Raw genomic sequence first — 14,229 nt, forward strand, 5'->3', positions numbered from 1 at the left:
ACACCATTTTTTGTAATCCGTACGTAATCCATTGGATTACAAAAAATAATGTAATGTAATCTGAATACTTTTGGATTACTTTTGGATTACTTAAAAGTAAAGAAACGAAAAATTAAATACATTGAATAAAAAAGTCACTCAATCAAGATCATTTTGATGCTACACTGATATTTACGGAGAATAACATGTCTGACATTGCCAATGCACACCCAGAATGCCTTCTATTGCATTATGTAGGCCTAATGTTATTCTCACGGGTAGGAGAATTACCCTTTTTGTCTGTTTCAGAAGAAGTGATAGAGTTTTATCACTGTGGTAAACATGTAGCACACAAATTGCATGTTTATGTCTAAACCTCAACCCTGATCCGGGTCACGGCACCAATGCCTTGTGGTGATTTGCACGCTCAGTCATGCACTCGCCCCACAAACAGCAACACCTTGGATTCGGGAGTCGAGCGTGCTAACAATCGAGCTAAAAGCCCAGGCTGCTGCAACTAGCACATCTCTTAAGGCGTTGGGAAGGAAGCTAACGTACACAACATAGGCCTACATGCACATATGTACCAGCTAGCTACAGTTACACAACTAATAAGCCTATAAGCAGACATTAGGGGGTGTCCTCATTTTGGCCAATTTGTCCTCACTTTATACACAACTTGTCCTCCTTTTCAAAGTCTGGTTGGCGGTCACTAGTTCTGCTACAATTTAGCATACATGTAGCCTCTACTTCCTCTTTTAAAAACAAATTATGACTATCAACTGCTCATGTATTTCTGCACAGAACCACTCACATGAAGTGAAAAAAATGGGTCGCGGTTGGTTGTGCTAAAAGGCAACAACCCCTTAAATTAGGACTTCTGGCAAATTTTGTGCAAATAAATGACAGATTGAGATTACAAATATAACCATCAACACATGTAAGGCATCTTGCTGTGAAAAAAGATGGCAATTACAAAGCATGATTATCACACATAGCGTAACCTGTGTTATTTGACTGAGGGGCCCCATTTAGATATCAGGGTGAATAATATAACCTATGTTATATGATTGAGGGGCCCTATTAAGACATATCACATACAGTAACATAACCTATGTTATTTGGCTGAGGGGCCCTATTCCGATATCAGGGCTGGAGAACATGGTAGTTACTTCACGCAGACAGGGATTCCTGAACACTTGGGCCCCTGGTCCTGTTAGGCCTGTTCAGTAATCCATCCCTGCTCATAAATTTGCCTGTTTAGAACTATTGAACACTTTTGGAATTTCTGGTTTGTGATATTCCATATGTAGCCTTATTCAAGTATTAATAGCCTAAATGTTTGGGATAAAAAAGCTGATTTACAAAGTGATTCCATGCCCCCTTGTAAAACGTATTTTGAGTATTTTCAAAATACAAAAATACAGTATTTTGTAGTTCATTATGATAAACTAAAAAGAGGGTATTTGGTATTTTATTTTAAAATAGGCTACTTCCTGATGTATTTTTGCCCATCCCTGTATGTACTGAAACACATAAACAAAATGTAATCAATCAATGTAATCTTCAACAATGTAACTATAATCTGATTACACATTTTTTTATGTAATCTGGTCTGATTATAGTTACTTATTTTTTGTAATCTGATTACGTAATCCAGATTACTTGTAATCAGTTACTACCCAACCCTGGCTATAGGCTACCTGCTTTAAAAACAGGATGATAGGGGAAAAAGCATACTTCCAGCTAAGCATTCAATAATGAATACTGAATATTATATTATAATATATTAACCTATAATTAATGTGCAGTAAGCAGAATTTAGGCATGGCTGCATGTGAGTGACATTCTTACAGATCAAAATGACATATGCCTAACAGCTGTTTTGAGTTAAGGCTATATGTTTATTGTTAAGCTGATTGAATAACTTCCAAATAGAGAAGACAAACCATTATATGGAATGATGCATCATCGTATGAAATTTGCAAAGATGTGACTCAACAATCTCTGGTAGCCTATAAGTGACATCACGCTGCCACTCTTTGTCTGTAGCTGATCGAAATAACATAACCCTAAAGCTTTGATGTAAGGCTATATGTTTGGCCTATTGAATAATAAGTGACATGTCGCTCGGTCACTGCCACTCGTCGTCCTAGCTGTGTGGCGTTCTGAAACATTGTTAAATTCGGGACCATTATGGCTCGTTTCAATTTGGGATTTTGCAGTCGGAATTGTCGTTTGTTTATTCAAAGTCTCAAGTCCAAAGTAGCCTTTGCTCTTCAAACTGTCAGTTTATTGCACATCATTTTTACATCATTTTGAATAGCCACATACCCTTATTTGTTGGGGTGTTGTGGCAAAATCATTTTATGCAAGCAAACTGCATACAGGGAATCTTTATCAGTGTTCCCCCTAGAAATTGAAATGGACAAATTGAGTTACAAATTATGACATAACCATCAACACAAGCATTTACAAAGCATGATTATTGCAGTAGCCTACTTGAACAGGATTATTCATGTTTTTCTTTCACCTTTTTCATTTACATTATTAGTAATTAGCCACTGTACAACTGTACACTGTAGGCCACTGTACAAACTATTACTATTTAGAATATACAGTGCTGTGCATAAGTTAAGACATTTATTTATATAATAACATTTATTATTTACGATACATGATACATTAAAAAATAATTGATGTCCTATTTTTTTAAATTAAGGCATTAAGACAATTTTTATTCCTCCCTTTAGTCAATTTCAGCATGGGTGTCTTAACTTTTAGCCATTACAGTGTAATGACATGAAAGAGAAGTCTATATAGTTTATACAGTGCTGTGCAAATCGTATTGAGTGCCTGTCACTTTAATGCCGTGACGACCCGTGAGGCTTGCTTGATTCTCACGGTTTTAAGCTAATTTAGCGTTGTTGTGCATTGTGCAAAAGAATATGTGAATGAAATTAATTATGTTTCCCATGTCATTTGGTAAAATAAATTCTCAAAAACTCGAAGAAAATCTATCTTGGATTATAGCAGATAAGTGTCTTGTATCATATCTATCATTTTGGTGAGCTCTACAGGAATTAGAAAACTATCTCAGATACAAGGATACAAGGGGACAAGGAAGTTTATTGTCACATGCATATAGTTACTGGAAGTAAGAAATGCAGTGAAATTATGTCTGGTGTCAGCCTATTTGTGCATTTATTGGGGGAGTAGGTAAGACTGTTTTTAGTGGCAGGCTAGCACATACCGTTGACTTGCGCTAGCCTAGCACCTGCGAACTCTGCAATTAGAACGACTGGATGAAACGTGTTGAAAACGGTCTCCACTGATAAATATCACACTTGCTTACTTGGTAATGAGGTCCTATGTCCAAAATCCTGAACCACCCCTTTAAGTGGCAAGGGCTGCATAAGAAAGGTGGGGGAGGATTGGGATTGGGGGGGGGGCACCAACAAGGAGCACCCAAGAGCAACAGGGGTAAGGAAAAACTCCCTTACCAAGGAAGAAACCTTGGGCAGATCCACGGGCTCAAGGGCTAACCCAACTGCCAGGGGTCTTGGTGTGTGTGTTGGGTGGATGACAAGGGAGATGGGATAGTGTGCTGTATATGTGGGGGAGAGGGGCAGTGTGCAATATGTGTGTTGGAGAAGCTTCCCTCATGAGACAATGTGCTGTGTGTGTTGGGGGCATGTGCTGTAAGTATGTTGGGGATGTGTGTTGGAGAAGCTTCCAGATGAAATAATGTGCTGTGTATGTAGGGGAAAAGGGGGGGCAGTGTACTGCAAGTATGGTGAAGGGACTTACTATTGCAAGCAGAGTAGTGTATGTATGATGTATGTGAGTGATGACAGTGAAGATGTGTGTGTGTGGGCGGGAGGGGGAGGAGCAGTGACTGTGTGTGTGTGTAGTGTGTGTGTGGGGTAGGTGGGGGCAGTGTGCTGTAAGTATGTAGAGGATGTGTGTTGGAGAAGATCCTGAAGACAATGTGCTGTGTATGTAGGGGGTGCAGTGTGCTGCAAGTATGTAGAGGAGGCTTACTGTAGCAAGCAGTGTGCTGTATGTATGTGAGGTGATGACAGTGATGATGTAAGTATGTGTGTGTTTTGTGTGTGTGTAGGGGATGGGGTGGGGGTGGGGCTTGTATCCTTGTATCCTTGTATCATATCTATCATTTTGGTGAGCTCTACAGGAATTAGAAAACTATCTCAGATACAAGGATACAAGGGGACAAGGTTTATTGTCACATGCATATAGTTACTGGAAGTAAGAAATGCAGTGAAATTATGTCTGGTGTCAGCCTATTTGTGCATTTATTGGGGAGTAGGTAAGACTGTTTTTAGTGGCAGGCTAGCACATACCCCGTTGACTTGCGCTTAGCCTAGCACCTAATCCTCTGCAATTAGAGCGACTGGATGAAACGTGTTGAAAACGGTCTCCACTGATAAATATCACACTTGCTTACTTGGTAATGAGGTCCTATGTCCAAAATCCTGAACCACCCCTTTAAGTGGCAAGGGCTGCATAAGAAAGGTGGGGGAGGATTGGGATTGGGGGCACCAACAAGGAGCACCCAAGAGCAACAGGGGTATGAAAAAACTCCCTTACCAAGGAAGAAACCTTGGGCAGATCCATCGGCTCAAGGGGCTAACCCAACTGCCAGGGGTCTTGGTGTGTGTGTTGGGTGGATGACAAGGGAGATGGGATAGTGTGCTGTATATGTGGGGGAGAGGGGCAGTGTGCAATATGTGTGTTGGAGAAGCTTCCTCATGAGACAATGTGCTGTGTATTGGGGCAGTGTGCTGTAAGTATGTTGGGGATGTGTGTTGGAGAAGCTTCCAGATGAAATAATGTGCTGTGTATGTAGGGGAAAAGGGGGGGCAGTGTACTGCAAGTATGGTGAAGGGACTTACTATTGCAAGCAGAGTAGTGTATGTATGATGTATGTGAGTGATGACAGTGAAGATGTGTGTGTGGGCGGGAGGGGAGTGGAGCAGTGACTGTGTGTGTGTGTAGTGTGTGTGTGGGTAGGTGGGGGCAGTGTGCTGTAAGTATGTAGAGGATGTGTGTTGGAGAAGATCCTGAAGACAATGTGCTGTGTATGTAGGGGGGGGGGGGGTGCAGTGTGCTGCAAGTATGTAGAGGAGGCTTACTGTAGCAAGCAGTGTGCTGTATGTATGTGAGGTGATGACAGTGATGATGTAAGTATGTGTGTGTTTTGTGTGTGTGTAGGGGATGGGGGTGGGGGTGGGGCTTGTATCCTTGTATCCTTGTATCATATCTATAATTTTGGTGAGCTCTACAGGAATTAGAAAACTATCTCAGATGTAAATGATTGCATATCCTATTACTCAAATTCAATTAAACCCACCAATAGGCTAGCTAGACCTTAGTTTCACAGCCTAGGTATGTTAGCAACACAGGGCTTGAAAGCATTGCCTGTATCACAAACAAAAACGAAACAATGTGTGGAATTTATCTGGGAATAGGCTACTGAAGGTAGGGGCGAGCTATCTCACTGGAGTGTTTAATTTGGTTCCAACATAATGTAGGCTACGTTATTTTGCACAAAATTGCGTCTGCTAATAAACTTAAACATAAACACAAACAAGCGTGATCTCCTGTGGAATCCCTGACTGCGCCTTCATTCAAAGTTAGCCTACTATTATTTGTTGACATGAAACCTGAACGAACGGTAGCTGTTCCTGAAGTTCACTTGCGTCTATTTTTTTTTTTAATTATGCAACTTTTTTTGCAGTGCCGCTTGAATTCCAGGAGCGGCGCTGCGCCACTGATGAATACATTGTAGGGGAAACACTGTTTATTGTTGATGTCAGACATGATAATCATCCAAACATCTTGCATCTTGACCCGTGCTGTGCCTTGATTCAATGCTGCCACAACTCTGCTTACCCTCTTATCTAGCGGTCATGGGCTTTGGAAAAACCTTTTCCCAGTGAAAACATCATCATTCTGCATCATTCACGTCATGTAATGTGTGAGTCAGAGGTCGGAAACTGGGGCTAGATTTTGCTAACAGAGTTGCCCAGTTAGGGGCTCGTCATGACTTACTAAACCCTGCCTGTCTTGAACCCGAATCTCTGTTGTCTGAGCCTGTGTCGGTGACACACACAAACAGACGTTCCTGTAATCTATAGATAGATATCCTTAGCCCCTTCCAAGCATTTCTCATTCAAGCATTGCAACATACAAAAGTTGTAAAAATGTTGTAGGCCTGCAGGAGCGCCTATAGATCCCAGGTACAGTATGTGGCACATCATGTGGCTGTTTTTGGTTGTATCAGTTGTGTTATATTGATTAAGCTAAGTTGTTGATTGGTTATGGACAGGGTACATAGTCTGAGATGAAGGGCCTTTCTGAATTCCAGGTACAGCATGTGTGCAGCACGTGTTGCGACTGTCTCTTTGAGCATTGCTGTTCTGTGTCATGTTATAGAATATATATTTGGCTTAGTTGTTCATTGGTCAACACAAAAAGTAATATAAAACATACACACACCAACAAAAAACATCTGGTTGCAGTTCCTTGTTCCTTGTTAAAAACCACATACAATTTCGGTACCTGCACGTAAATTTCAGTACTAGTAAAGGTCACTTTCACTACAGAACCCACCCATATGATGAGATTCACTTAAATAATCCTTTTGTCTTTGAGGGCATCAGTCTTACTGTACAGTAAGACATCACCTGTAGTCACGTTGCATCTGTATTTGCACCAGAGAAGGTCAGTAAACAGGTGACATCAGTTAAAATTCAATTGCTTTTCCATCCTTCCATGTATTTTCACAAAGTTGCGGCGGAGATTTTTGTACTGGTTATACATGAATTTCTTGTTGGTTTCGATGGGATGTGTACTTTGATATGCGAGATGAAGAGGTAGAGGTAGTAAGGGAAGAGTTTAAGTTTGAGTATTCTAGACAGGTCATCTATTAGAAAAAATATGCTTTTTTCCCCTATCAAATTTTTCTCTTCGAATTCCTTGCTAGAAAGCATATTAGAACAGATTGACTTGGGGGACATGTTGAACATGTCATGGGTCATTCAGTTCAACCTCTGATATTCATAGTCCCCTTGATATAGCATGTGCAGCTTTGAAACATGGTGTTTAGGGCACATTTCAAGAAATGATTCTGACATTCTTATTACAGTAAAATAGTTTAACCTACTGCATACATTTGGCATGTCAATTAATAGGACCAAAATTGGTGCTTTGTCTATCACACTGTTTGCAAAGCTCTCAGGGGAGCATCATTGTCAAGTTTAAAAGCAGCACATGCCATATCAAATGAGCTATGAATGGTGGAAGTTGGAATGACAAAATGGAAAATTACATTTTCAACATGCCACAAGTCTTCATCTGTTCATGCTTTCTAGAAAGGAATCTAAAGAGAAAACATTGACATTGACTAAGTTTGCTATTTGGCGCTAGTGACCAGACTAGTGACTTATCTATTCGGCAGAGACTTCCAAAGGAATTTACAAAACATTTGATAAAAAACAAGCAATAATATATATTTTTTAATTGATTTATTTGTCCTACTTTTAACAGAGATGAGTGATCTGATAGCTACATCTGATATGGTAACTGCAGATTATGAGCAGAATTCCTCAGATTACTACAATGAAGATTATGAAGATGAAATGTGCGTAAAGACAGAGGTTCGGAAGTTTGGAGCGATAGTCACAACGGTGTTCTTCTCTGTGGTGATCGTTTTCAGCGTGGTTGGGAACCTATTGGTCCTTGTGATCCTGGGGAAGTATGAGAACCTGAAGTCTATGACCAATGCCTTCCTGCTGAACCTAGCCTTATCCGACCTCATATTCACCTTGGGGTTGCCGTTTTGGGCCTCTTATGACATCCACAACTGGATTTTCGACAAAACCGCCTGCAAAGCTGTGAGCTTCATCTTTGATGTGGGCTACTACAGCAGCATCATCTTCTTGACCACCATGACCATCCACCGCTATATGGCTGTGGTCCACCCTATGTCCGTGGTCATTTCCAGAAAGAGCTTCTATTGTGTGGTGACATCTTCCATCGTGTGGGTGGCCAGCTGCTTGGCCGCCACCCCGGCCCTTCTCTTCAAGACCAGCTATGTCAATAATAATGACAACTCCTTGCATTGCGAGTACGAAAGCACCAGATGGAAACTGGTGGGCACTTATCAGCGAAATGTTTTTTTCCTCATTTCTTTTGCTGTTATCATTTTTTGCTACACTCAGATCCTTCTACGCCTTTTTCGGCCCAATTCCCATACCAGGCACAAGACTGTGCGGCTCATCCTCATTATTGTTGTGGTCTTCTTCCTGGGCTGGGCGCCCTATAATGTGACCCTGTTCCTGCAGTCTCTGGCTTACTGGCAGCTGAAGCCTTTCGACAGCTGTAAGATCAACATCACAGTGGACTATGTGTTTTATGTGGGTCGCCTGCTGGCTTTCTCCCACTGCTGCCTCAACCCCATCTTCTACATGTTTATGGGCATCAAGTTCCGCAACCATCTGAAGCAGCTGCTGTGGTACTGCGGGGATACGACCAACATCCACCGACGCCACAGTCGCCTCATATACTCAAATGGTGAGGAGTGCTCAATGTACTGAGCAGGGCTTGATTGCAGGTTGTTTGGTTCTGGGGCCCTCTATATTCTTCCCTCATACTACTCACAAAGCATTATACTCTTTTTTTATATTCTATTTTATATTATATATATATATATATATATATATATATATATATACACACACAATTACTGCATTTACATGGAATTATCACAGTTATTATTGGGTTTTGAATTTTTCTGACTTAGTGTTTGCGCATACAAACATCTCGAGTAGGAGTAAGAATAAAGGGCTGTTCACATCAAGAACCATAATGATAACGATAATGACAAAAAGGTATAGTCCTACAGTAGCTAATATAAATGACTATGTCCACACATAAACTATAACAATAATGACATAAAGAACGATATCATTGGGGATCACTTTCAGGAGTGATTCTGAGAACGATAAAAAGCTGACAGCCAATCAGAATCCATCAAATTTTAGCCATCACGTTCATCAACATGAGGAGAAACTTTTCTTACCGTTAGTCAGTGTGGATTGGATGCTTTTATCATTATAGTTATCTTTATAGCTATTGTTCCTGATGTGAACGGCCCTTAAACCCTTATCCTGGTTTATATAGGGTTATGCTAACTGGAATACTGGACACTGTGTACACCCTACAAGTGGCCCTAATAACCAAGTGTCTCTGTGTTCATGTAAACACCATATCATGAATATGATCAAAATCAGGATTAACCATATGACTGGAATTCTGAAAAACATGTAAAGGCAGTCAATGAGACTTTCAGTAATGTTACTACTGGCTGTTCAATAATTCTGATGTGAGCTTGTTTCAAATCATGGTGAGCTTTTGCAGTGATGTCTCCTTTGCTAAAGACACAGTGTTAAATGAAACCTTCAAAACATGTATTTTACATAGTTCAAAATTGATAAAATGTTTTTTTTTTTTTTCCATTTCAGCAAGTATGCCAACTGTTACCTCCTTCCAAGACCAGTTTTGAAAAAGCCTCTAAGACGAAGTGAGTGACAGATTAGGACCTTTCTCATTTTAATCAGAACTCTCATTTTGATTAAGAGGCACGGGAGAGTAGATGTGACTTTGAGGCTTTCCTATTTTTTTTCCCTTTCATTTCCAGTTCTTTCTCCACTTGAATTTGGTAATCTTTAATAAAACATTCACGTATAGAGTAGAGTATGTCTTGCATGGTATGGTTCACACTGTATGCTATGTCTGTCTGATGTGTACTTGTATTTGTGTCTGAGTAAATTTTGTCATGAGATAAAAGTTCAAAAACGTTTTTGTCTTTTACAGTGTTTTACCATTTTGCTAACATGGACCCTCCTCTTGCCGTTTTAGGAATGGATCTCATTCTGACATTCTGTAAAACCCCCAAAATGTGTCAGCTGCAGTTACTCAAAGCACAAGTCTATGCTATATTTGCTAACATGGACCTTCTTTTTGCCATCCAGGAGTGCATCTCATTCTAGTAGTAGTAGTATAACTTTATTTAATTCTCGGAAAGTTCAGTTACAATGAAGCTGAGATTACATGGCCATAAATAAAGTTATACTACATAGTTAGGAAGAGGAGTTCTGAATCATGACATTGCATGTAAAACCCCTGAAATGAGTCAGCTGTTATCCAAAGCACAAGGGTACTATAAGGCACAGGAAAGTTAGGATGATTCAAAGGCCACACACCCACAGGGGGCCCTCAGTATGTAAGGGATGATGTATAGAATGCCGCTGGCGGGCGAGTCAGGGTCCGGTTCGCCCTGTCGGGACTGATTTTCCCCATAATGACCGGCCCGCTTATTATACGGCTACTTGCCAAAACGAAAAAATAAACTCCACGATATGTCTCTTTACACTTATTTGTTACCGTTTCGTCATGGCTTTTGCTGAGAAACAAATAGTTCGCAACACACACTGAACTTGAATCAAACATTCTTTAGAACACAGCTGATCAACCGTCTGCTTTCACTTTTGAACGAAGTTCCAATGCAAGAAGTGACCGGAATACTTGCGGAGTGATATGATCAGCAGCACAAAACCCGTTGCCATTGACAGCGGTAATTACATGTTTGAAGAGCCGTGTAATAAAACCTAATATATAATGAACACCATTTGTATTATTTATGTTGTTTGTATGTGTGGCTGGGGGATTATATTATTTTATTGGGCCCAAAATGTCTTGTGGCACATCTGACAAAGTGACTTGAAAGTGAGTAACAACATTTAAGGCCTACATACGGTACTGTACATGGCTGGTGATGCGACACCGATTTATGGCAGGTGAGTGGCAAAATTGAATAGAATCTATTGAAGCAAATGGTGCAATGCACAAAGCAAGTGGAACGACGGGGTGACCATTGCCATCACATCGCTCTAATCAACCCCTTTCTATTTTTTGAGGTGATATTTGATACATCATAATATAAACCAGCTGTCTGGTCAGTGTCTTCACTGAATAAATGGATGGCCACCTGTTCATGAGCTGGCAATTCTTATATATTCCAATATTTTCTTCGCAGCACACTACCATTATTTGCAATGAGCTAGTTCACTGCTTTCATAATGTATTTAATATAAATCGTAAAAATACAATCGGTCAAGTAGTGTGTGTAATAAAACAAACAGAATTCCACCGTTGTGTTCTACTATCGTTTGCATCGCATCATCCCCCTCTCCACATTACACATAGGGAGAACGAGAGATGACAAGCCTATTACTGGTGCTATGAGTGATGCATGCAGGCAGACTCTCCTCTCCTTTAGTCCGACTCAGGGGCTCCTCAGCCTGGATTTCAATTATGTGCACTTGTGGCCAGAATAAATATGTAAGTACAACAAATAATGTGTATTGTTATAGTATTAACTATACTGAGTACATTTCCAATACGGCTTTGTTGTATTTGGGTTTTGATGCAGAAAAGGTGTTACAGAGGTGTTGGAAATGGTTAAGTGAGCAGAAAAGTGTGGGACTGCAGTGGCTTAGTGGGAGAGAGTAATGTAGTGCTGGAGTGTTTGACTTTGATGTTGTGAACTCATCGACTTCACTACATTGTTAGCCCCTCCCAAGAATCTGCTGCTTGACTAAGGGAAGATTTTAAAGGAAAACTCCAATCTAAAAACAACCTAGGGTCTATTTTATAGATAGATGATAATGGGTGTACACTTTTGTTGGGGGACCAAAACGACATCCCTCTGAGTAGTTCTGAGTAAGACTGCAATATGATTTTACAACGAAATAACATACAGCTTGCTGTAAGTGCAGGGGGCCCTGGTTGGCTTGGCTCCTGGGATCGCGAGACGGGATGGGATCTGGAAATGAACCCGGTCAGACTCGAACCCAGGTCCCTGTGGGCACGCAGACCCAAATGTGACACGGGTGATGCAGCCAGCCCCACCACAGCGCCCCCCAAGAACATGTAGTCTTTGTCTCAACAAGATCATATATCTTTGGCCAGTCTAATTAGCATCCAAGAGATAGTGTGAAAGCCAGACATCTTGGGTGCACCATGAAACTGCTGCACATGCTGACTGCAGACACCTTGCTCTAGTGAGATTTTTGTTTCCTGACAGCTAATTCGGTTCATTATGTAAAGGATAATGTATAGAACGCCGGTCATTATTGGGAAAACTAGATGTACCGCATAGCGGTACAAATATGACCGCCGCTCAGTCCTGTACATCCGTTCGGACATAAATCACACTAATCAATTTGTATCCATCTTCTACTCAACCCCCACTCTTGAAACTTTTGTGTATGCTTGTTTGGCATGCCTGTGTGTGTGTGCGTGTGTGTGTGTGCGGACCGCACAGCAAGTAGCCTACTGGCGCTGCGAAGGTGAATAGATTTGTAGCACTAGCCAAAAAAAATTGTAGCATTGTTATAAAAACTTTAAAATCTCTAAACAATCACAAGTAGGGCAGTTAATCACAGTTCATCCATTGCAACTGGACTGATGAAAGGTCATGTACACCTGTAGGCTACATTGTATTTGGGGAAAGCAGAATGTATCAGTTTTACATTTATGTATTTATTTATTTATTAACAAACAAAACAATACCTGTCATTCCCATGCAGTTTTCAACTGCTATCAAGAAGAGAGGTCATGCCATGGATTTTTGTGAATGTTTCTTCTTCTACATATGCACAATTTTAGTCATCTTTAGTTCATATGATATTCAACTTTATTGTCAATGCACAAATTAAATACCAATAGTCTAAAACGAAATGCAGTTTTACATCTAACCAGTGGTACAAATAACTGACATGTTAAGGGCCTTCATGAAATGCGTTGCTAGATTGTTCACATTTTAACGGGCCAAGTTCAGAGCTGCGTCTGTTATTGTTCGTGGGAAAAATACTGATTTCCACATTGCAACTACTGAATCCATGGTCAGGGACCAGCAGCAATGTCCTCACGGACCACGAGTGTGCCGCGGACCACTGGTTAAAAACACTTGGCTTACAGTATCAAGCGGACTTAAGCTGTCACCTCTTGGCGAAAAGTTGTAATACATTTCACCCAGCTGAGTGAATCACAGAAAGCGCAGAAGTGGCCACTTCCCATTTAGAAGTGGCCACTTCTAAATGGGACCCGCTGTACAGTAGCTGCAGGTCTGTGGCTAAAGCAGCCATAATGAAAGTGTTATCATTGTTTGGATACTTCCCACACACACATGCTTTTTAATCGCATAGACACTACAACTACCAAGCTGGAATCAAAGCACATCGATTCACCTCTCACAGTCACACCCTAAACAAGCACTTCAAACAAACAAACAAGCGTCTCAGTCTCACACATGTATAGCCATAGGCAAAACTGTATCAGACGTAACGTTAGTAAATCATCCATCGCACAGAATGATTTTTGTAGCACGTGCAATAGGTAGGCTACAGCCCTGCCCCTGGATACATCTCTCTAAAACATTACAACTTTTCGCCAAGAGGTGGCAGCTTAAGTCCGCTTGATACTGTAAGCCAAGTGAAACTTGGCATACCCCCAGAGAATGTCAGGTTAATCATACACATACAATTTGGTGCAGTTCTGAACATCTTAACTGAAGAGAGGGGCGATTAAAGGTCTCATCTCATCGTTTTTTCATTAATTTTGCCGTGGTCTCTAGTATTAATGAATGCCCTGTGAGCCAGTTTTGGTGAAAAAATGCTCTCCTGCGTCTATTTCATGCTCTTCTAGTTTGGTGGGGAAGGTGGGAGGGGAGGAACGTCAGGATTTGCCTCTTGCTCATGAATATTCATGACATGTTAATGACCTCACCTCTTATTGGTTTACAGTACTGTGACGCTCCTTCCAGTGCGTCCTCATCCGATTCTGCCTGTGCTATGCTCCATATTCAACTTTACAGTGCTAAAACCTGGCTAAAACTCAAGTCAAAACTGTCGGTGAACGTTGGTTTAATAGAATGGTAACAATTGCATGTCAGCTTAAAATTTCTCCTACTGTAGGTAAACGTTTGTGGCAATCATCATCTTGCATTCAAGTAATAAACAGTTGGAAACGTTTTAAAATAAAGACCTATTTCTTTATACAGTCAAAAGTCTTTGCAATCTTCCTAGTAGATATTTTACTTCACAACACAGGTTATAAGCACCCTAAATGCAGTTCAGCCACTGACCTAGCCTGCTAGTTGTA

General features: G+C 40.8%; 1 protein-coding gene across 3 annotated transcripts; it reads left to right on the forward strand.

Annotated features, from left to right (window-relative positions):
• Positions 1 to 6,656: 6,656 nt before the first annotated feature.
• Positions 6,657 to 10,355, forward strand: xcr1b.1 (chemokine (C motif) receptor 1b, duplicate 1). 3 transcript variants are annotated; one of them, XM_048255806.1, is made up of 4 exons: positions 6,657 to 6,726; positions 7,552 to 8,577; positions 9,528 to 9,586; positions 9,925 to 10,355. In XM_048255806.1, exons 2-3 carry the CDS (start codon positions 7,554 to 7,556, stop codon positions 9,566 to 9,568), a joined length of 1,065 nt encoding a protein of 354 aa, XP_048111763.1. In that variant the 5' UTR covers positions 6,657 to 6,726; positions 7,552 to 7,553; the 3' UTR covers positions 9,569 to 9,586; positions 9,925 to 10,355. The 3 variants fall into 3 exon arrangements, with proteins under 3 accessions (XP_048111763.1, XP_048111748.1, XP_048111756.1); XM_048255791.1 differs by lacking the exon at positions 9,925 to 10,355 and having other exon boundaries at positions 9,528 to 9,901; XM_048255799.1 differs by lacking the exon at positions 9,925 to 10,355 and having other exon boundaries at positions 6,678 to 6,738; positions 9,528 to 9,901.
• Positions 10,356 to 14,229: the final 3,874 nt, after the last annotated feature.

Source organism: Alosa alosa, chromosome 1 (genome assembly GCF_017589495.1).
Source record: "Alosa alosa isolate M-15738 ecotype Scorff River chromosome 1, AALO_Geno_1.1, whole genome shotgun sequence".
Taxonomy (NCBI): domain Eukaryota; kingdom Metazoa; phylum Chordata; class Actinopteri; order Clupeiformes; family Clupeidae; genus Alosa; species Alosa alosa.